The sequence below is a fragment of the Lepidochelys olivacea genome (genome assembly GCF_965140295.1).
Source record: "Lepidochelys olivacea isolate rLepOli2 genome assembly, chromosome: 7".
Classification (NCBI taxonomy): Eukaryota; Metazoa; Chordata; order Testudines; family Cheloniidae; genus Lepidochelys; species Lepidochelys olivacea.
The window spans coordinates 48,874,677-48,897,164 of NC_140417.1; the positions used below are offsets into that span (position 1 = coordinate 48,874,677).

General features: G+C 60.8%; 1 protein-coding gene across 2 annotated transcripts in view; it reads left to right on the top strand.

Moving 5' to 3' along the window:
• The window catches only part of SLC38A3 (solute carrier family 38 member 3), a 68,836-nt gene that overhangs the window by 40,837 nt on the left and 5,511 nt on the right, over positions 1-22,488 (top strand). The window contains exons 4-15 of one of the 2 annotated variants that reach the window (XM_084634278.1): positions 1,593-1,708; positions 10,072-10,145; positions 10,968-11,060; positions 11,344-11,425; positions 14,945-15,027; positions 15,823-15,881; positions 17,555-17,731; positions 18,337-18,416; positions 19,353-19,453; positions 19,997-20,121; positions 20,713-20,857; positions 22,057-22,160. In XM_084634278.1, coding sequence (XP_084490404.1) covers positions 1,593-1,708; positions 10,072-10,145; positions 10,968-11,060; positions 11,344-11,425; positions 14,945-15,027; positions 15,823-15,881; positions 17,555-17,731; positions 18,337-18,416; positions 19,353-19,453; positions 19,997-20,121; positions 20,713-20,857; positions 22,057-22,160 — 1,239 coding nt within the window. The remainder of the gene's footprint in view (positions 1-1,592; positions 1,709-10,071; positions 10,146-10,967; positions 11,061-11,343; positions 11,426-14,944; positions 15,028-15,822; positions 15,882-17,554; positions 17,732-18,336; positions 18,417-19,352; positions 19,454-19,996; positions 20,122-20,712; positions 20,858-22,056; positions 22,161-22,488) is intronic. The other variant, XM_084634279.1, reaches the window with a different exon arrangement.

Below are 22,488 nucleotides of genomic sequence, written 5' to 3' on the forward strand. Positions count from 1 at the left end.
GGGTGGGGGCAGGGGTGGAGCAAGGGGGTGCACCCCCTAGGACATTAGAAAGTTGGCGCCTGTGCCTTGGATCTCACCCATAGACAGCACTCATAGCCAGTCCTGAAATAAACTCTCCAGCGCAGTGATACTCCGAGTGAGGTTCGGGAGCCGCAAGTGGCTCTTTAACGTGGCTCTGTGGCTGTTCATAGCACATGATGTTAAAGCCCCGTGTGATTTCATTATTAACCAATCCAAGTTAGTAACCAATCCGGATGCTTGTACTGTGTTATTAACCGACTGTGGAATAGTTGGCCGTTCGTGCTGTGAGAATAGTGTGTTAGTCAATGAAACAAGGAATTCACGTGACTGGAGCTCTTTTGGGTCATGTTGCTCGCTAATTTGGCTTCTGAACGGCTGAGCTCGCAGTATCACGGCTCTATAGATGTATTGACTAGGAAAAGGAGAGAGGAGAGCTCTTTGGGAGGTTAAAGCGGCTAAACACAGACACACCCAAATGAATTCCAGTCTCATGTTTCACAAAGTAATAGAAGCTTCTCTGATAAGCAGGCTCTATCTGTCCTTTGCAGCTAACCCAGGCTAAGCACTGTGAATCTCTTGCTTATGCCCAGTAATCCTTGCCCCTCAGAGTCCAAGCAACATAAAAGATCCAGTTCCTCCTTGTCAGGGTTTTTTATTCCTCTCCCCCTCCCCACTTTCTGCTTCAAGATGCAAATTCAGCTGCTGGGAGGAATTCAGGAGTATGGCTCCTCTTGGGGGAGGGGGCAGCAATCAGAAATCTTTCCTCCTCTGATGCTCCACAAGGGTTCAGCTGGTGTCACTGGGCCTCCTTGGTTGGGCCGGAGCTGAGACCTCCCGTTCACACCCCATTCGCACTGGTTAATGCTTCTCTCCTGTCTGGTGGTTGCCAGTTTCAGAGCAAAGACTTCACTGTTACCCCCTAGCATGGGACAAAGGTATTATAAACCAGATTAATGACCACAGCGACACACAGCATTCCATCACGTCCAACCCCCTAAGCTCATTTGTATAACGCTAATACCAAGGTTAATAAGGCTAACGCCCAGGGAGTCAGGCTGGCTCCAGCTGTGTGCTTGTCATGGGTCAGTCGACACCTAGGGGCCTTGGCATGAGCTGGCCCCTGATGTGCCAGAATCGCAGCGGGGCCTTCTAGATCTAAGAGCAGGAGCGACTACAGCTGGAGTTGAAGAGCCAGGCTGTGGAAGTGGGGCTCTCTCGGAGGGGGACCCCTAAGGCCTGCTGCCCAGAGGGGTGCGGCAGCTTAGGGCAAGGAGGCAGGATATTGCGGAAGAGGGATTACAAGGGAAATAATAGCCCTTAGGAAGGAGGAATGTACCCTGGGCAGTGACGGAGGCGCTGGTACCAGTAACATGGTAGTAGCCCAGAGGATCTGCCAATGGGCCCAGTCCCCACATTTCCGCAGCCAGAGGGTTAGCTGGGGTGCTCGAAAGACATTGCCCTGTGTGAGTGGCAGGTACTGGGGGACAGGGGACAGGTGGGTATTTCCAGCTGGGGACACGGGGGGCTTTGCCCAGCAGCAGCGTGTGACCCACTGTGTCCCATCTGTGCAGTTCGAAGGGAAGACCTCCTTTGGCATGTCCGTGTTCAACCTCAGCAACGCCATCATGGGCAGCGGCATTCTGGGGCTAGCCTACGCCATGGCCAACACTGGCATCCTCCTCTTCCTGTGAGTGAAGCTCTCCACATGCCTCGCGCTGGGGGGTCGGGTGCGGCTGGGGCCAGGGCGGGAGGGGCCTTGGCCCACACTTGGGGACTGAATCTGCTGTTAGGCCTGTGTGGGTGAGTACAGACCCAATGATGAGAATGGGGAAGTCTGGGGATGGATGGATGGAGGGAGGCTGGTGTGTGGGGATGGATGAATAGATAGAGGCGTGTGAGGGGCATGCGCACACTCAGCATTCGCACGCTGCGGGTGTTACACGTGCTGTTGGGGGGCCGACCCTGCCTGCGCTGTCCCGCAGCTTTACGGCCGCGCTGGCTGACAGGAGCAGGGATGGGCAGAGGGCCCGTGGGTGGCTGGGCCCAGCTGGGATCCCAATGCCGCCAGTGATCCTGCTGGCACAATGGCTCTGGCTGCCCCGGAGCAATCAGCCAGACACGGGGGATTCCCCCTGGAGACAGACTCGGCAGGGGCCAGACATGTCTCTGCCTTAGGAGCTGCATTTGACACCCCTTGGCACGGCACAACTCAGCACGCTGTCTGCTCCACCACCCACTCTCGCCCCCCCACCCCCGGCAGGCCCCAGTTCCCCTCTCCCACATAGATCCGCCAAGGGCCAGTGATATGCAGCAACCCCCAGCTTGACCCATCCGACACCACATCTGACCTCGCCAGAGCCCCCAGGGTGGCCCGGGCGAGACCAGCTCATGGGTGAAGAGCAGCTGGTAGAGGCCGAAGCCGAGCGATGGTGCTGGTGAGCAGAGGAATCATGCTGGAGACTCTGGGCCACAAGGGAGTCTCCCCCCAGCGCTGAGTGAGGAGCAATCAGAGGGCCGGCCCAGCACCCTGGGGTGCCCAGATAGCCGCTAAGGGCTGTGTAGCTCTGCTGGCTGCTCTGCCCAGCTGCCCCAGCTGCACAGGTCGCCCAATCAGCAGCCGCCTGGTTCTCTGTGGGGCTGAGGAGCTGCTTGGCGGCTGGCAGTGGTGGGTGAAGGGGGCTACTGCCTGACATCCTCTGCTTCCCACTTCCTTGTTAGGCTGCGGCCTTAATGAGGAGCTGGTGGATCCGCCCTCCCATTCCCCACTGGTGGGAGCAGCGGGGCCGCCGGCAGCTGTGGACTTTCCCCCAGGTCGTTGCTTGTTGTGGCACTGCTCACAACTATTCAAACAAAGCAGCGAGGGCAGCCAAGGCCGGGCTTCCAAGAAGCCGATTTTCCATTGACCGAGAGAGGCGGGAGGTCCCTGCATCCAGGGAGGGGAAATGACCCCGGAGGGCAGCTTTCCAGGGCGCCTCCTGCCATTCCGCGGGGCTGCAGGGCACTCCCTGAGACCCAACCCCCTTGCGCCAGGCGCTGTACACACCGATAGCCAGAATCGGCATCGGCCCCAAGGAGCAGGCCACCTAAATGGACAAGGGCCTTAGCTCCGTTGTGCGGATGGGGAACTGAGACCCCAATCCACATCCTTCCACTGCTCGGTGCCTCCAAGCACCACCTGCCCCCAGTGTCCCAGCCCCCCGCAACCCAGTGGGCAGTGGCCAGTGGGCCCCAGAAGCCTTTCAGCAGCTGGCGTCGCTCTGTGAGGCCCCTCAGAAGAATCCCCCGATGCCGGCCCCGGGGCAGCTGTCACCCACAGGGTCACGTACCAGGCAGAGGAGGAAGGCCTGCCTAGCTCAGCTCCTGGCATGGTAATAAAACTCCGGACTGTGTGACCGGAGAGATTAGCGCTGCTGCTCGCCTTGGATGGCACTGGGAACAAATAGCAATGAGGCCACCCAACCAGCCGGGCACTGGGCCACTGTGCGCTAGGCAACGGGGTGACCTGGGCTCACCACCCCGCCAGCTTCCGGCAGGGGTGGTGTCTGTGGGTCACGAGGAGCTGGTGCTCATCTTGGTCACGTGTCCCTGAAAGCAGCACCCTGTCCATCCCGTGCCCTCCGCATGGACGCAGCATCATCTTCCTTGTGGCCAGTGCCAGGCTCCAGTACAGGGGGAGGAGAAGAGTGGAAGTGAGTGCCAGCTGGGCAGGATGGGAACAAATGGCTGGGGGTGATGGGGATGCAGGGCCGCCCAGAGGATTCAGGGGGTCTGGGATCTTCGGCGGCGGGGGTCCTTCTGCTCCGGGTCTTCAGGGCAGACATGGAGTGGAAGGACCCCCCCCCACGGTCGAATTGCTGTCAAAGACCCGGAATAGAAGAAGCGGTGGCGGGTCCTTCACTCCGGGTGTGTTCAGCGGCACTGAAGGACCCGCCACCGAAAACTCTCGTGGGGGCCCCTGAAAACTCTTGAGGGGGCCACTGCGGGGCCCGGGGCCCGGGGCAAATTGCCCCACTTGCCCCCCCTGGGTGGCTCTGTGGGGATGGAGACCTGGGGGGCACCGATTGGGCAGGATGCGTATGGGTGGTGGGGGGCACTGGCTGGGCATGGCTGGGTGGGGACCACTGGCTGGGCCGGATGGATATGGGCAGTGGGGGAAGGGTACCATCTAGCTAGCTATCATGTGCCTGTCACGATGGTATCTGGTCTGCAGCAAGCTCTCCTGTCCTGTCTGTGGGGTTGGCGCTGTGGAGGGAGTTCCTTTGCAGGCGGGATGACACCCGAGGTCGGCTGCTTTCATGGGCTCCGGTGCTGGGGTGGGTTAGTGCGGACACACCAAACCACAGTCCTGAACGCCCTGGCTGGGTGGCTGAGCCTTGAACCAACTCAGCCCTGAGGACAGCCTGCTCCAGAGCCCAGCAGGCACCTACTCCTAGGACAATTCTGCTGCTTCCTCACACACTCAGGTAGGACTCGGGTGAGGCCCAGCTCCACAGCGGTTGGCCCTTCCCAGAGCCCCCAGCCTGAGCCCCCGCCAAAGCCTCCTGGGTTTGCGCTTAGAACAACCACAGATGCTCCGTTGCTCACGAAACCTTCGGAGGCGCCTTGGGAGACAAGTCCTGCTTTGCCCTCCTCTTCCGCATGTGCCTCAGTGCTTGCAGCACAGCAGAGTTGATCGGCCCCCGGATTCCTCCACCCGTGAAAACAAGCAAAATTTCAGGGGAGATTCCAAAACCACTGGAAATTTTCCAAGAAATGAAATTCTGGAAACCCTGGTTCGGGGGCCATCTGTCACGGAGTCCCCGGGCGATGCTCTGGAACTGCTCCCTACGAAGCCAGGCAGGACTCTGGGGAAGTCGCCTTTCTGTGAGCAGCCTGTCTGCAGGACACACAGCTCACATGGCTTCCACCTTCCTGGGTCTGACCACCGAGCACTCAGCATCCTCTGCCCCTCCGTGCGCTTCCCACAGTGAGTCCGCCCAGGCAGGCTCTTGGGGAACCCGGAGGGTCCTGCACCCTAACTTCGCAGTCAGACTCTCAGCCAGTGAGTAAAACAGAGGTTTATTAGATGACAGGAACATGGTCTAACACAGAGCTTGTAGGTGCAGAGAACAGGACCCCTCAGCTGGGTCCATTTTGGGGGGCAGTGAGCCAGACAACCACGTCTGCACTTCACTCCATGTCCCAGCCAGAGGCAAACTGAAACCCCCCTCCAGCCCCTCCTCCTCTGGGCTTTGTTCCTTTCCTGGGCCCGGAGGTCACCTGATCCCTTTGTTCTCCAACCCTTTAGCTCTCACCTTGCAGGGGAGAAGGGCCCAGGCCATCAGTTGCCAGGAAACAGGGTGTTGGCCATTCTCTGTGTCCAGGCCCCTGCACACACCTGCCCTCTAGGGCTCTGCAATGATCAAACACCCTTATCCCACTCCCTAGATACTTAAGAACTGCATAGGGAAACAGATGCACCCCCACACTATTCAGAGGAAATATTAAGAACAGTCCCACTTCGTCACACCATCGAAATGTTCCAATCTCCATTGCAACCTTTGAGAAATGGGGTTCGTTCTAGTTTTGCTAGAAAATGAAGTATAGTTCCAAACAAAGTGGTGTTTCACAATGAAAAATCAACAGTCCCATTCAGAGCTTTTTAACTGTTTTTTTTTTTAAACCAGTTTTTTTCTAAGTGAAATTTCATCCAAACCGCTATGATTTCACAGGAAATGTCAGTTTATCAAAACGGTATTTCCCCCAAGGAAAAATGTTTTGATGGAAGTTTTCCAGCAGGCTCATCCCACAAGCTCTGGGGAGTGGTGCAGTGCCATAATCTCCCCTTGAGATATGGGGAAACTGAGGCACAGAGCAGGCCAGAGACTCAACTACAGTGGCCCAGCCAGTTGATGCGAGAGCTGGGAATAGACCCAAAATCTTTGCTACGCGCACTGATCCGCACCTGTTCCCAGTTGCTTTTATCCAGTAATGGTGCAGCCTAGTGGATTGAGCCTTGAGCTGGGAGCCTAGACACCTAGATCCCAGCTGCACCAATGACCTTCGGTGAGTCACTTTCCCTCCGTGTGCCTCACTTTACATGAAGTTAATGCTCATGGCTTTCTCTTCGGGGTGAGGACCATGCCTGCATGTGCTTGTACAGTGCCTGGCGCAGCGGGGTCTTAGCCCTGATTGGGCCACTATAGAAAGGAGCTGCAGGGGGTTGGAGTGGATCCATGACTGTTTGCATCCCGCTCAGCCAAAAGAATAGAATTTGCGTGCTCGGTTTCACTTCCTGGTTCCCATTCACAAGTTCCAGGCTGCTACAGTGGGGAAAATCCATCTCCTAAAACACATGGGGGCAACTTGCCTGACCCCGCAGCCCATTTCTGCTGGCTTCAGAGGGGTCACGCCTGATTTATCCTGGGGTATGTATGCAAGACACAAACCTGTTTCTAGCCCCATGAGTTTTCTAGCCACCACACTTTAACAAAACCAGCATTCAGGACTCCCTGGTGGTGATCTGTGCTGTGAAACGACTGAGGCCGTGTCCGGGTTGCTGATTAGCTACGCAACATGGCAAGACACGTGCCCTCAGCTCTCCGCATCACAGCAGAACTCAGGTGGATGTTGGAGAGCCGGGGGGGCGGGGGTTCCCTTTACTGATAGGAAAGTGTTTTTACACCTGAGTAAAACCAGGACAAACAAATCCAGAGACGAACCTCCAGCTGATGGCACTGATCCGCACTGCCTGGTTCCCCCCAGCTGTGAACCCGCCCTGAGATTCTGGGGGTAGCAGGAGAGAAAAGAAAATCTTCTTCCCTAAGAGACAGCTGGGGAAAAGCCCATTCAAATGCAAGCAACGCTGGCAGGCGCCTTGTTACCTAGCGGGACTAATGACAATGGATCTGAGCGGAAAGTAAAAGGGCATTAATTAGCCAGGACCCGATCCTGTTCTTGGAGCCACACACCAGGCTGGGTGAGAAGCTGTGAAAAGGTGGTCAGGAGGATCGGCTTATGACATTGTATGTAAGTCACTCAGGTGCTGTGCCTTGGTTTCCCCATTTGTACGGGGGGGGGGGGGGGGAATGGCACTGCCCTACTCCAGGCAGGGAGGCTGCGAGGCTGAATACCCAACAGAGCATGAGGGTCTCAGATGCTGTGGCTGTGGAGGGTCAATCAGATCCAAAAACCCAGAGCTGTATTTCGGGCCCCAGTCCTATGATGTCTGGCTGCAGTTGAAATGCCCCATCCCACTACCAGGCTGCCCTGGTTCCTGTTACACGTGTCAGCGTGTCCATGCTGCAGACAGGGAAACAGAGGCAGACAGGGGTGGGTGACTCGCCTGCCATCACACAATAGGCCAGAACCAGGAATAGGACCCTGGTGTCCTGTCCCTCCGCCCACTGTCTCCTGTTTTAAACTCAACCTGTCCTGTGCTTTGGGGCCAGACCAGGTGAGAGCTGCCTGGTGTCCTGGGTCTGGAGTGCAGATGAGCGCTCCACTCTGGCTCTTCCTTCCGCGCGGGGAGCAGCTCTCTCAGGCATCGGCGCATCAGACGGCGCCTTGTTTTCAGTGCGCCCTGGCCGGAGGCTGGTTTGCTAGCTCCATTCTCAGACACAGCTGCCAGCAGCCCCCAGGCACGTGGGACACCATCGAACTCCTACGACACAAGGCAGAGCCAGAGCCAGCCTTCTGCATCGCCTCTGCGACATCCTCTGCTCAGCGGGTTCCAGCCAATTACAGCGTAGGGGCTTTGCTCAGTCCCCACGGCCTGAACGATCTCACTTTGGAAGCCAGAGCCAGCCCTGGTCCTCGCCGCTCTCCCACCACCAAGTATGCAGAGCCCCAAGGGGAGGCTGACGCCATGTGGCATGACATGGCAAAGTGACACTTTGTCCAGGGTGATCTCGGGGGTTCCTGGGCATCACGATGCCCTCGTCCTGGCGCAGGTGTGGATGGTTTGGGTCCCTTTTGTCCAGTGCACCCAGGTGACACAGCTGTACCGAGAGCTGGGCAAGTCCTCGTGTGGATAGGACAGCAGGATTCTTTGGGCGTGGATCCATCCAGCTCGGGGTGTCCTAACCTCCCCGTGGCTCCAATCTCATTCCAGAACAGCTGTGTCCAGCAATGGCTCTGTGGCAGTGGGGGATCCATGGCCCCCTCCGGCTCCTCTGGAAAAGCTCCAGGTCCCTGGCTGGCCAGAGGGAACCAAAGGCCCTTCCAAAGCAAACACGGCAGGCTGCGATTTGAAATGACCATAAACAGGAGGAGAGGGGCTGGGCAGGCCACATGCCTGGGAACATGTAAATAGCTCTGGGGGTAATGACATCTCCAAGAACAGTGCCGAGGAACAGGGCCCCCAGGCCGTCCCAAACCCCGGAGCGCCCCCAGACAGTCATGTTTATCTTCTGCCGCCAAGCATCAGAGTGCCTGGGTGCCTTCCCTGTACCCCTGACGGGGTCAGAGCTCTGCTCGTGGGTGGGCTGTAGGCTTGATTGGGGGAGGTTAGATTGTTATGAATTCACTGCAATGGGGTTGTCTTAGTTGATTTGTTTCAGGCTGATTTTAATTGTTGTTTTCCTAGGTGGGTGGCTGATTGGTTGTTTGAGGAACTGTGTGAGTGGGTGAGCTGTTGGTTGAGTAGGTGGGTGGGTGTTTGTTTGGGTAGGTGGGTGGTTGATTGGCTGGGTGAGTGAGCGGCTGGGTGGTTGTTTGGTTGGGTGGCTGTTTCTTTGAGTGGGTGAATGATTGATTGGTTGGCTGGATGGGTAGTCAGTTGGTTGTTTGGCTGGGTGAGTGTTTGGCTAGGTGGCTGGCTGGGGTTTGTTGTGGAGCAAAGTTGTGAGTGTAGCTCCTATGGTGGAAGGGCCTTTTCAAAGAGGTTGGAGATGTTTCCTAAAGCCAGTTCGGCTCTGGGCTCGCTCTGGAAGTTTGCCCAGCAGCTGGACACTCCCCCTCCGCCACGATCCGGGGGGAGGGATAGGGATGCGAGGGGAGGGGAGGGATAGCTCAGTGGTTTGAGCATTGGCCTGCTAAACCCAGGGTTGTGAGTTCAATCCTTGAGGGGGCCATTTGGGATCTGGGGCAAAAATTGGGGATTGGTCCTGCTTTGAGCAGGGGATTGGACTAGATGACCTCCTGAGGTCCCTTCCAACCCTGATATTCTATGATTCTATGATCCAGGACACTTTGCCTATCCTCTCCACGCTTCACCCTCCTCCCCTCCCCTGGGCTCTGTCGCCTCGAGGAGCCCAGCTGACCCCAGGGCTCACAGATGGAGATTTGGCCTTTGGGTTGGCTGGGGCTCACTCTGCTCCTTGCTGGGAAGGTGTGGCCCAAGGCCACAGACTGGCATCAGAAGTGACTGGCAGCCAGTGGCAGGCGGGGGTGCAACAGCACCCACTGCCCTCTGGCCTCCAGATACACCCCAGGACGGGCATCAGGAGAGCGGGGAGCGGGGGCCCGTGGGATGAGCTAGAGGTGTGTTTCATTGACTGGGGAGAGACCGCTCCTAACAAACACCCAGCCCTTAACTCTTGGCTGGGTTCCACAAGGTTAATGGGTTTTCTAAGCCCCCACCCCCCATTATGCCACGGCAGCTGACAGGCAGCAGCTCCACCGCTCTCCGCCCAGCACCACAAGCAGGGGGGACCCCGAGACGCGGATCGCACAGGTTGCGGTGCAGCTGGAGCCCTGCCGTGGGGCGGAGAGAGGGGCCAGGTGGAGCCTGCACTGAACCCAGTGGGTTTTCCCCGGGGGCCAGCAGGGCCCTTTGGCTGGTGAATCCTCCCAGTTCCCCTGTATCAGTAACACGCTCACAATCTCTGCTGCAGAAGGGTAAACAGGGGCACAGAGGGGCTTGGGATCCAAAGGTAATGGGAGTGCCAGGACTCCACTCCTTGGAGAATCTGGCCCTCAGAGACACTCCCGGGCCACGCGGTACGTCAGCGCCTGTGACCCCTGGGGCTCTGGCCTGCCAGCCCTGAGCTTTCCGTCCCAGTAGCTCCCAGCCCGATGCAACCTCCTAGGGCTCTGCTCTCGACTCACTCATCTCCCGTCTCATTCCAGCTTCCTCCTGACCACAGTGGCCTTGCTGTCCAGCTACTCCATCCACCTGCTGCTGAAGTCCTCTGGGATTGTGGGTAAGACCCCAGCCAGGGAGGATGGGGGGGTCATCTCCAGGCCCAGCTTTCCCATTTGTGCCAGGTTCCCAATCCCCACACTTGTCACTTTGCACCCCCAGCTCAGGGTGGACTGAGGCTGACTGACCGCCTGCAGCCGGAGGGGAATGGCCTTTGCATGGCCAGGTAACCACACTGCCGTATGCTCCCTGTGTGCTAGGTGCCAGGCGGGGGCAGTGCGGGCAGGTGTTTGCCCCACTTGTGGGGTTTTGCTTTAAGCCTGGAGGTTGCAGACGGATTGTCCCCGCAGCAAGTCCCAGCACCCTGTCACTGCAGCCCACGTCAATGGGGCTGTGCGTCGGGCGAGATTACGCCCTGGGGGCCAGGGGCCAATACACCAGATGGGGGTGCTAAGCTCTCAGCCTAGGGGGCCAAGGGGCTAGAGCATCGTGCGGGGGATGCAGTCGTCTCCCAGTCCCCTAGTGCAGCAGCTATGGGGGCTCCATTCAGGGGAGGGGTCGTGTCGCAGGACTGGGTGGCCTGGGGTACTATGAGGGGGGCGGTTCATATCTTGAGGCTGAGTGTACCTGGATGCCGAGGGGGGAGAGGTCGTGTAGTGAAGCTGGGGGAGGGGTCATGTGTCAGGGCCGGGAAACCTGGGGTGCTCTGGGGGGGAGGGGTTGTGTCTCGGGGCTGGCAGAGCTCCCTGCCCCCACCCCACTGCTAGCCCAGGGCTGAGGGCACCATGCTGGGGCTGGCATTCCTGGGTGCTGCTCCCTGCTGGTGTTGCCCTGGTGCGTGGCCCCTGTGGCTGCTCTCACCCTCTGATCATCCCCCCTGCAGGGATACGTGCGTATGAGCAGCTGGGCTACAGGGCCTTCGGCACGCCAGGGAAGCTGGCCGCGGCCACCGCTATCACGCTGCAGAACATCGGAGGTAGGAGGGAAATGGGCAGATTCCCTGTCCCATACAGCTTGGAGCCACAGCTGGCACCCTGGGGCACCCACAGTGGGCTCACCTAGCTGGGGCACCCACAGGTGCTCACCCAGCCAGGGCACCATCTGGCACCCCCAGGCCCAGCTAGGGGGTCGCCTAGGCTTCCCCACTGGGGTAGCTGTGGGGAGTGCCTGGCAGGGTTGCAGCTGGGAGGGCGACGTCTGCTGGGCACCAGTAATGTGGCCATGCTGGGGCTGCCCTGCGGCCCCTCTGCTCTCTACAGCCATGTCCAGCTACCTGTACATTGTGAAGTCCGAGGTGCCGCTGGTGATCCAGACCTTCCTCAACCTGGAGGAGAAGAGCACGTGAGTCCCTGTGTGCCTGTCTCCCCTCTCCCCCAGCCGGCCACAGACCCCTGGCCCCATGCTGGTGCCCAAAACAGCTGGGCCCTGTGTGTGGCCACACGTTGGCCATGCTCCAGCCAGCACTGGGGGTCAATGTCATGTCCAGAGGCCCCTCGGAGAGCTCGAGAGGGGAGCAGGGGCCCAGTGTGGGTGACCATAAGCCCCCCAGCTCCAGTGGGTGGAAGGGGGATGGGCCCAGTGGGAGGAGGGGGAAGGGGCAGCCAAATCCGCAGCATCCAAGCCCCCCAGCCAGGGATCCCCAACCAGGGCGTCTCCCCAGTGCAGAGAGCCCAGGCACCACATGGCCCGGGGGGGCATCAAGTGCCTCTGCCAGCCCCTGCTCCCTGGCTCCAAATAGAAGGGGATCCCTAGCAGGGCTGGGCCCAGTACCCACCCCTCGTTCCCAGGGCCAGGTTCAGTGCCCCAGCCAGCGGTAGAAGGGACGTCCTGAGGGCCCCTCGGAGAGCTCAGGTGGTAAGAAGGGGCCCAGCAGGGGCAGGAGTGACCCGAGGCCAGCGGCTTGAGCCAGCTGGGGGTGCAGGGAAGGGACACTGCTTAGGGGAAGACCGCAGTGTGGGGGGGTTGAGTTGCAGATGCTAGTCACCACTTGCAGCCAACCCCAGCTGGGCTGGACCCAGCCCCACTTCACGGGAGCCAGAGAGGGGCTTTTGCATGGGGAAACAGCCAGCCCAGGACACAGCATGACTCCTGCTATCCCAGTCCTGGGCTCTCCCCACAGCTCTGGGTGCCCCTCACTCCCGACCCGCAGCCCCTGCTAGCCCTGCTCCCGGGTGGTGCTTGTCTGGGGACTGGTGCACTTTAGGGGTCAGATGGAGCGAAAGCTGATCTGCCCCGTGATCTGCGCTAAATCTGACACACGACCTCTGAGGGAGAATGTTCCATGTGACTCCAGCCGCCTCCTCTTATCCGTTGGTCTGTCTCCTGCCCCCGGCCCTGCCCTTCTGCCTCCCCGGGCTGATCTCCTCCCCACCGTGAGGCAGGCCAGCGCTATTAGCCCCCTTTCCCGGTTGGAGAAACTGAGGCACGGCATGACACCCCTCTGCAAAACCAGCTTGCCCAGGGGATCCCAGCTTGGGACTTTCACCCAGAGGACACCTGAGCCTCCTGGTGATTGGTTTGTACCAGGCTGTGTCTGCGCCCTCCTGTCACGCTCGCAGCTCCCTTCTCTCTGCCCTGCTAGCCTGGCTCTGTCTCTCACACTCCTTCTTCGGTGCATTTCCTCTCTCCCTACTTCCTGCCTGTACCTCTCTCCTCTAGGCCTCTGCCCCCTGTCTGATCTCCGGCTTCCCCCAGGCTCAGCTGTGCCTCACGTCCTGTGGCGGCCGGGCAGATCTGGCCTCCAGCCTGTCACAGGGATTTAGCCGTATTTAGTAACTTCTATTTTAGCTTGATGCCAGAGCTGAATAAGCCTTTGGTGTCGGATTAAACCAGTGGGAATGTCCAATCCCTGCTTCCTCTTCCTGTGGGCAGAGCCAGCCCCCTGCTGGGCACACGCCTTCCCCGGGGTGTGACTCTCCATGTGGCACCGGGCCGGGGCAGCTGGCACTTCCGGGCACCAAGGGGTTAACGTGGCAGCTGGCGAGGTCGTTGCGCGTGTCACTACCACTCCAACATCCATGTCGGGTGCCAGAGCCTGTCTCCCAGTGCCTCTATCGGTTCATCCGGCTTCCCACAGGCCGGCAGAGGCACTCCATGCCCGGCACCCACGAGGCCAAAGGATGGGTCACTCCTGGCACCCTGAGCCCATCTCTCCCCTGGAAGTTAAGTGGAGACCGGCCGAACCGGAGCCGCCCAGGCCCTGAACTCTGGGTGTTTGGATCTAGATTCTTGCACAGGCACAGCATAGCGAGCGCACTGTTGGGCCTGGCAGCCACTTGCAGGCCCGATCCTGGCACTAGTCAATGCTCAGACTCCGTTCCAAACAGCTCCACGTGCGCCCAAGGACCATGCCCCACCGTCCCGCATTAGCACAAATCCCAGCATCACAGTGCTGCTTGCTCAGGGAAGGAATGGACCTGGGGGTTCTAGCCAGGGATCACTGGCTGGGGAACTCCCCACTATTTGATGTGAATGGTATCAGAGCCTGGCACTGTGAGCTCGGCTCACTGCAGTGACGAAATGCTGGATTCTGCTCTGAGCCTGGGGTGGGGCATGAGTGGCACGTCTCCTGGTGCACCAAGGGAGAGGAGAGATGAGATCCAGGCCCATGAGTCAAACTACCCACGGTTGGCGCTGCAAACCGTTCCCATGGCAACGCTGTCCCCACAACCATCGCTAGCCCTGCAAGTGGACCCAGCACTGCACAACAGTCCCCCCAGCATGGGTGCCCATCACCACAGGCCTCAGGCCTAGTTTTCAGCCCGTGGGAGAAGCCATGGGCGAGGACAACAGGAGGTTGCTCGTTCCCCACACATTCCTAGGGATCTTCTTCTGGTTTCCCCAGTGGGGCCCTGACCCAATTCCCAGGGACCGTCCTGAGCTGGAGGACCCCGAGCCAGAGACAGTCAGGTCCCATGGAGGAGCCTGGAGCCCCATCGGGGTGGGGATTAGCTGCCCATGGGGGTGAGCAAGGGGGAGCCGCAGGACAGGTCATCTAGTCCAGGCCAGGTGGATGCCCGGAGCCACAGTGGTCACTGGCACAGTCTCCGCAGAGCTGGCTCAGTGCGGCCAGGCTGAGCGCCAGGGCACGTTAAAGGTCCCAATGTTCCCTGCACAGAATGAGCTCTGTCTCTGGCCCAGCCGGGCTCTGGCCACATCCGAGCGGGGTGGGGGAGGCAGATGTGGCTTGAGGCAGAGTACTCCCATGTGGCCACGCAGGGTTTGGCCATGTGTCTGGGCAGGGGCAGGCAGCCAGGGGCATTGCAGTTCCGGCGGGCAGCCCAGCACTCCTTCCAGAGGGCAGGGAGATGGGATAGCAGGGGGCTGCGGGTTGGGATTGAGTGGCACTGGCAGAGCTGGGGGGACCTTACACCACATTGACTTGCTCAGTTTTCCCGTTCCTGGATATTAAATTGCTTAACACATGCGTTAGCTGCCCACCCCATGTGCCCATTGTGGGGGATGCTCAGGAGCAGGCAGGGTTAACCCATAACTGCCCCCCACATGGGCTCTGCTGATGCCAGGGCCTCTTGGGGAGACTTGGGACCCATGAGTTGCACTCTTAGAGTGAGTGGGTGGGAGGAGAGGGGCAGAGGGAGACTCTCCAGGCAGCAGGGCTGCAGCAGGCCCCCCAGCTGGTGCAGGGGAGGGGGCAGCTGATGGGCACAGAGAAGGAGCCAGCTGGGGTGGGGGTTGGCACAGCACGGCGGGGTCAGGCATCCAGAATCAGTCCCGGCTGGTCCTTCCCACTGAGGCAGAGGGGTTGCTAGCCCAGGCTGGGGGTGGGTATTGACCGAGGCGCCGGTGTCAGCCCCAGGGCCCCCGGCGCTGCAGGGCCTGACCCGGCCTCTTGTCTCGCAGGGACTGGTACCTGAACGGGAACTACCTGGTGATCCTCATCTCCATCACCATCATCCTGCCCCTGGCCCTGATGAAGCAGCTCGGTGAGTCACCTGCTCAGGGCCAGGTCGGGGCTGGCAGCTGTGGGGAAAAGCGTGGGGGGGGTGGGGTGCGGGGTACCCGAGAGAGGGGCCCGTCGTGCATTGTAGGTGCCCGCCCCACCCCCAGCTCTGCTGCATGGACGGATGGGCAGCACATCCCCACCCACCCCGGCACAGCGGGACAGGCAAATGCCATGTGGGGCGAGCGGGTGGGGAGTTGAGGGGAGCTGGGATCAGAGCTGGGATGCAGCGAGGGCTGGGAGCCAGGCTGCTTCGGGCTGAGGGCGGGGCAGGAAGCGGGGAAGCGAATCTTAGGGGGGAAGGAAGGGAGATAGCAGGGAGGGGAAGTGTTTGGAGGGCAGGACCAGCCTGTGACTGGAGGAGGGAAGCGACAAGGGGCCAGTGGGGTCTGTCTCTCGCTGGGGTTGGGTGGGCGCCAGGTATCTGTGCCACCGCCCTCCATGCCGCCCCTTGCCCCACCAGGGCTCATGCCCCCACCCCACACATACACCATGCACCTCACCCCTTGGAGCCCCATCCCCATATGCGTCTGGGCCAAGGGCAGAGTCCAGCTAGGGGACTGGAGGCAGCAGCCCGGGAAGAGTCTGATGCCCATGGCTGGTAAGTGGGGTAGCTGGTGCCCATAGCTGGATCTCTGCCCATCGCTCCCAAAGCAGACTGAGCCCTGAGGCTCCGCGCCCCAGACCTCTTGGTGCCAACCCCATGAGGGCCAAAGATGATGAGCTGGGACACACCCAGCTCTGCTCGCGCCCACCCCCTGCTCTCCTCTCTCCCCAGGCTACCTGGGCTACGCCAGCGGGTTCTCCCTCAGCTGCATGGTCTTCTTCCTCATCTCGGTGAGTCTGCCAGGGCCCTGGGGAGCACCAGTTCCCCCGAGAAGGGCCAGCAGGCCGGACATGCCTAGCCCCTGCCGTGCTGCAGGAACAGTGGCGCCTGCTCTCTCGAGGGGCACACGCCCTGACCTGGGCATGGCTGGAGCTTCCCCTGCGTGTCTCATGCGGCCACTGAGCTGCTCCGGATTCCAGCTCCCTGGGACTCCCTGGAGGTTCGGGGGGAAGCCCCACGATTGCCCCCCCCACGGGGTTATCCCTCTGTACAAGGACCTGGGATGTGGGGACTGGCCCTGACTGACGGGGGGGCACCGTTTCCTGAGCCATTCGGGCTGGCTCACACCTTGCTCCTCATCCTGGGTGGCCTGGCCGGAGCTCGGGATGCTGCTACTGCTGGGGAGGGATCGGGAGCACAGGGGCCACACGAAGGGCCTGACTCTGAGTGATGGGCTCTGCAGGCTGAGGTGGGAGATAGGGGGCTCAGTGCATGAGGAGCCTGGTGTGATCTCAGCCCTGGCATGAGGAGCTGCACACCTGTCATGCGGGCGCTGAGTGCCACGCCTCTGTCTGGTGGGGGGGGGCCGGCTGCGGCTACACGTGGACAGAGAGCAGCCGCTCTCCCCTCACCAGGGTCCCTGGGGCAGCTGCACGGCCTGCCAGCTCTGGGGAGCTGGGTTTAAAGCTGGCGTAGCTCCCTGGTGAAATGTGCCTTTTCTAGCGGCCAAATGGCTCCATTCTGCAATAGCTGAAACACTGCAAACTCCACTTTGGAGGGGCCCTGGCCTGGCGTAGGAGGGGGCTGCGGGTCAGGAGTGAGGAGGACAAGCAGAGCTTGGAGGAGCCCAGGGCTGGGAGCCCAGAACCCTCTGTTCCCGTTGGCCCTGTGCTGGGGGTTGCTAGTGACTCCAGCAGAGGTAGGACAGGGCCTGGTGGCTCAGCGCTCGCTCCCGCGGCTGCCCAGGGCTCCAGACACCAGCTGGGGACTCTAGGTCTCTGCTCTGGGCTGCGGAGAAGGGATGGAACCTGCTGGGCTTGTCATGGCTGCTCGTGGCCCCAGACAGGGACCCTGGCCTGGCAAGGGACTGGTTTATTTCTGGTTGAAGAAGCCTAGGCCCGGGTGGAGGGGTGGGCGAGCGGCTGCCGGAGAGCGCTGAGCTTTCAGGGACAGCAGAACACACGGAGAGGTTCATGCCCGCGCACAAAGGCCCACACACCCATGCCCGCGCACAAAGGCACACGGAGAGGCACACACAACGCGCCAGATATGAGAATTCTCTGCCCATCACCAAACCCTGCTGTGACGTCAGGCCCTGGAAGGGCCAAGCGGTTACAAAGACTTTGTGGGGTTTCCGTTGCTCGTCTCGCAGGCAGGTGGGTTTGGCTCCAGTGCCCACAATCTGAGACCGGTGCCCCCAGTTCAAGGCGGGAGCAGGGGTTTCCGGCAGGGCAGAGAAGGACCCTGAGGGTTGGGCCAGGAAGGCCTGGCTGGGTCAGTCAGTGATGCAGGGGGATGGGCCGCTCTCCCCTGCCCCTTTATTTCCCCCTCATGCTTGGGCAGCACCCGTCTCCTTCGCAGCCTTTCCTCCCAGGTTCAGAGTTGGGGCTGAGCCACTGTGGGGCCGTGGGCGACACTGGCAGGGCCGGGCCCTGACCAGGTTTTCCGCCCCATCCCTGCCCAGGTCATCTACAAGAAGTTCCAGATCCCCTGCCCCCTCCCTGAGCAGGATGGCAATGGCACACGCAACCTCAGCAACGCCCAGGGCAGCACCAGCGACTATCAGAATGGCTACCCGGTCCTCCAGCCAGCTGCTGCCGGGGCCGCCTGCTCTGCCAGCCTCTTCACACTCAACTCCCAGGTACCACCCGCGCCAGGTCACACTGCAGGCCAGCCAGGATCCCATTGGAGCCCTGCTCTGGGTGCGGGTGTGTCCCGGGAATGCTATGGCCATGCCCCAGCCCTGCCACTGACCCTGCTGCCATCTGGCCAAGCCCAAGGACCACTAACCATGCCTCAAGCCCCCAAAATGGCAGGACTGGCTCCCAAGCCGTGAGACTTCACAAAATCCCCTGGCTTTTCCCTTCGCCTCGGGGCATCTGTGCCATCAGGTTGTGCTTGGGCCACTTTTCCTCTGGACCCAGAGATGCTCTTTATTTAAAATGCGCACCGAGCTTCTCCCCGGCTCATGTTCCTCCAGGAGCTGGGGCTTGGTGGGACCCAAACTCAACTGGTGGGAGCCGGCAGTTCTGCACTGGAGGTTGTGAGCCCGGCACCCTCCCCTGGGCCCTCTTGGCCACTCCACTCCCATCCTCCCCATTCATCCCACCACTGGGTCATGCCCAGCTGCAGGGACCCAGGCCAGGGGCGCTGGGCATCTGGGGTGCTCTGGGTAGCTCTTTGTAGCCGGTGCCCTGCACCGTTATCCATCAGCCCTGCCCCGCTGACCCTTGGTGTGTCCTGCAGACAGCCTACACCATCCCCATCATGGCGTTTGCCTTCGTGTGCCACCCCGAGGTGCTGCCCATCTACACGGAGCTGAAGGAGTGAGTCCTGGGGGGCCGGGATGTGGTGGGGCAAAGGCGGAGAAGGAGGCGGCCCCGGGACCCTGCCCCATTGCTCCCTAGAGGAGCCTGAGCTAGTGTCGCTCAGCCCTGGGGGGGTAGCTCCGTGGTAAGCACAGGGGCGACTCCAGGTATATGTCAACGTGGCAAGGATCCATGCCCAGATGGGCCCCCACCCCTTATGGCTGGACCATTTACCCCAGCCAGGGGCCCCATTGCTGCCCTGGGACTCCCAGATCTGGGTTCTGCTCCAGCGGGTTCTGGTGCCACCCCTGCCTCATTGCCCAGAGCGACTTGCCCTCTGACTTGTGGCACCTGGAGCCCAGGCACGGGGCCACGTGGGGCACTCCCAGACGTTCTGGGGACCCTTGATCCATGCCAGCTCTGCAGCTCACGCCCTCACCTTGCCGGCCTCATGGCTGACAGGCCCACGTGGGGCAGGGACCACCCACCATTCGCCTGCCCCTTTCTACAGCAGGGCCAGTAGTGGGAGTAGCTCCTGCCTCCCGTCCTGTCTCTGTGTCAGGCCGGCACCCTCTCCTGGCACCGGAGAGCCCTGCTTTCAATGAGGGTGGCTACTCGGACAGCTGAGATGCCCGCAGGACACAGCCTGCAAGGAGCCCTCTGACGCTTGGTACTCCAGGGGTAGGGAGGGCGATGGGGTGCTGCTCCCCAGCCAAGCCTGCTGGGGCCCATCCGTTCTGGGCTGCCAGGCACCAGCTGGCGCCACGGGGTTTGCCCCAGAAACGTGCCTCTCCCTCGCCAGTGCCAAGCAAGAGGGACCCAGCTTAGCAGCCTGGAAAGGCCTCAGGACTGAGAGCTTGGCTCCGCGGCCGGAGCAGGGTGAGCCCAGCCCACGCGGGTGGCGGCTGCTGGCAGCCGGCGAGTCTAACCCTGCCTGCTGTGGGCATCCCGCAGCCCCTCCAAGAAGAAGATGCAGGGCATCTCGAACATCTCCATCGCCGTCATGTATGTCATGTACTTCCTGGCTGCCCTCTTTGGCTACCTCACATTCTACGGTGAGTGCCCACCACCACCCCACCCCCACGGCAAGACGATCCCCGCTCCCCCCCCCATCACTAGCCCCAGAGGGACCCAGCCGGCACCTGCCAGAACTGGGTTACTGGCTCCATTGGCTGCCTGGGAGCCATGTGGCTCATGCAATGGGGAAGCCCTCTCCTGCCAAGGTTCTCCCAGACCCAGCCATGGCAGGAGCCATGGGACTCATGGCTATGGGGCTGCCCTCTCCCACCCAGGTACCACCAGACCCAGCCATGGCAGGAGCCATGGGGCTCATGGTATGGGGCAGCCGTCTCCTGCCCAGGTACCTCCAGACCCAGCTGTGGCGGGGCCCCTCCAGTGCAATCCACCCAGCGAAGTCATGTTGCTGGGCTCCAAGTCTCTAGGGCTGACCGGTGCCGCTGTCACGCACCAACCCAATGCCTCTCCAGGCCATTGCAGAGCCATGTTGGCTGGTTTCCCCATGGGACAAGTCTCCCCGTGGGCCAGCGGGATGAGCGGGGCTCGCCCTGGGTGAGACTGAAACAGGTTGTGTCCTGCAGGCCGGGTGGAGTCGGAGCTGCTGCACACCTACAGCTACGTGGACCCCTTCGACGTGCTGATTCTGTGCGTGCGTGTGGCAGTGCTGACCGCCGTGACGCTGACCGTGCCCATCGTCCTATTCCCGGTAGGTGATGCCACCCGCCAGCCGCAGGGGTGGGTGAGGGGACAGGGCCTTTCCCCCACCATCAGAGGTTCTGGCTCCCTGTGCAGTGCCCCACACTGGGGAACACTGGCGCCATGGTCTCAGGCCCCTCACGGCTTCAGTTGGCACAGGCTGGCCGCTTGTGGGTAGTGCCAGCAGAGGCTGGATGGGCCTTGGCAACTGAGGGCAGCCCAGTGTGGAGCCCTGGCACCGCGTGGTCCTTGTCGGGCCTGGGGTTTCTCTGGCTGGGCCTGGCCCTGCATGGGCCGTGGTGAGCACGGGAGGGACACGACAGCAGCAGGAAATGGATGTTTATACAAACTGCAGGAAGGGAGTTATGGGGGCCAGCCAGGGACTGGGGCGAGAGGGGCCCAGGGACCACAGTGATGGGCACCATACCACAGGTTGGCCCTCGCGGGTGTGGGGCAAGTGGGGCCCAGAGGCCATGGTGATGGGCACCATACTACAGGGAGTCCATGGCGGGTGTGGTGGGCCCAGAGCAGACTGGGCTCTGGAAAGGGAACTGGCTGTGGGCCCAACGCTGGGAATGCAATCTGACCCTCTCCCCACTAGGTGCGCCGCGCCATCCAGCAGATGCTCTTCCAAGGCAAGGACTTCAGTTGGGTCCGTCACACGGCGATCGCTGTGGTCCTGCTGAGCACCATCAACCTGCTGGTCATCTTTGCCCCCTCCATCCTCGGCATCTTCGGCCTGATTGGTGAGTCCTGGCGCGTACTGCCTGAGCCACCCCCACGGCGCTGCAGGGAGCCCGGCACTGCAGGGAGCCCAGCACTCCCCACACTGGCACCCTGTAGGCTGGGAAATAGTGTCTGGTCTGTCGTACCAGATTCCCAGCCCCCCGGCCCGTGAAATCCACTGCTCCTCCCCAGCAGAAGGGTAGTCTCCCATGCACACTGCCCCCTGCTGGCCTGCCTCAGCCCTGGGCTGCAGGGACCTGTACAAACACGGCTCGGCCACACAAGGGAAGGAGTGCCGGTGGGGAAACTGAGGCACTGAGCGTCCTTTGCCTAAGGCCACAGAGTGAGTCAGTAGCAGTTCTGGGATCGGACCCCAGTGGTGAGGGAGTTCAGTCTCCACAGCCTGCTACAGGGGAGGCAGCATTGCCTACTGGTTAGGGCTGGCCTAGCAATCTGGGCAACCTCAGCTAGGTCATATCCCCTCTCTGTGCTTCAGTGTCCCCTCCCAGCCTGGGGCTGTCTGCTCCATTCCCTGCTCAGCCCACGATCTCTGCCCCACAGTACTATCAGTACAGCATTGGTCCCTGCTTCAACTGAGCTCCCCCAACTCCTCTCAGGAGTGGCCCAGACAGACAAAAGGCCCCCCTCCCTTTGCTACTCCCCTCTGATCATTGTAACCACAGGATTTAAATGCGGCACCAGCTGCTCTCTCTTGTCCCTGGACTCTGGAGTCCCGGCTTGTCCACTGTGTTAGCTCAAAGCCCAGGGCTCAAGGCTGAAGCCTGGGGGCTTCTCTTTGTTTGCAGTTTGGGTGTTTTTTTAATTCCTGTTCTGCCTCTGCACTCATCATGCCAGATCTGTTCCTAGTATCGGGGGTAGCCGTGTTAGTCTGTATCCACAAAACCGATGAGGAGTCCGGTGGCACCTTAAAAACTAACAGATTCATTTGGGCATAAGCTTTCATGGGTAAAAAACCCACTTCTTTGGACTCCTCATTAGATCTGTTCCTGGGATCCCTGGCTGGCCACAGGGCAAGGCTGGCACCTGGGGATTGTGCCAGGGTGGCTAGTCCCACTGTTTCCAAGGATGCCAATAGAGGGGGGAGGTTTGGATCTAGCCAGGTGTGGGGCTTGGCTTGGGGTCAGGTGGTTGTGGGGGGCTGGGAGCTGCTGGCTGCTCCCCCGCGCCTCAGTACCCATTCTCTCCTGATGTTCTCCAGGTGCCACGTCAGCCCCCTGCCTCATCTTCATCTTCCCGGCCATCTTCTACATTCGCATCGTACCCAAGGACAAGGAGCCCCCGAAGTCCACCCCCAAGATCCTGGTACATCCTCTTCAGCCAAGCTGACTGTTGGGGGGAATCGTGCCGCTAATGGGCACTGCATGGGGATGATTTAGTTGGGGATTGGTCCTGCTTTGAGCAGGGGGTTGGACTAGATGACCTCCTGAGGTCCCTTCCAGCCCTGATATTCTAGGATTCTATGCAGAGGGTGGCCCTGGGCCAGCATTGACTCTGCTTTTGGGGCCCCCTCCAGAGGTCTCCCGCCCAACTCTCAGGGGTGCTTGGTGCTGACCCCCACACTGAGAGGCCATAGGACCAGCAGGGCAATCGGCACAGCTGAGGTCATGCCTCCCTGCCAGTGTGTTTCAAA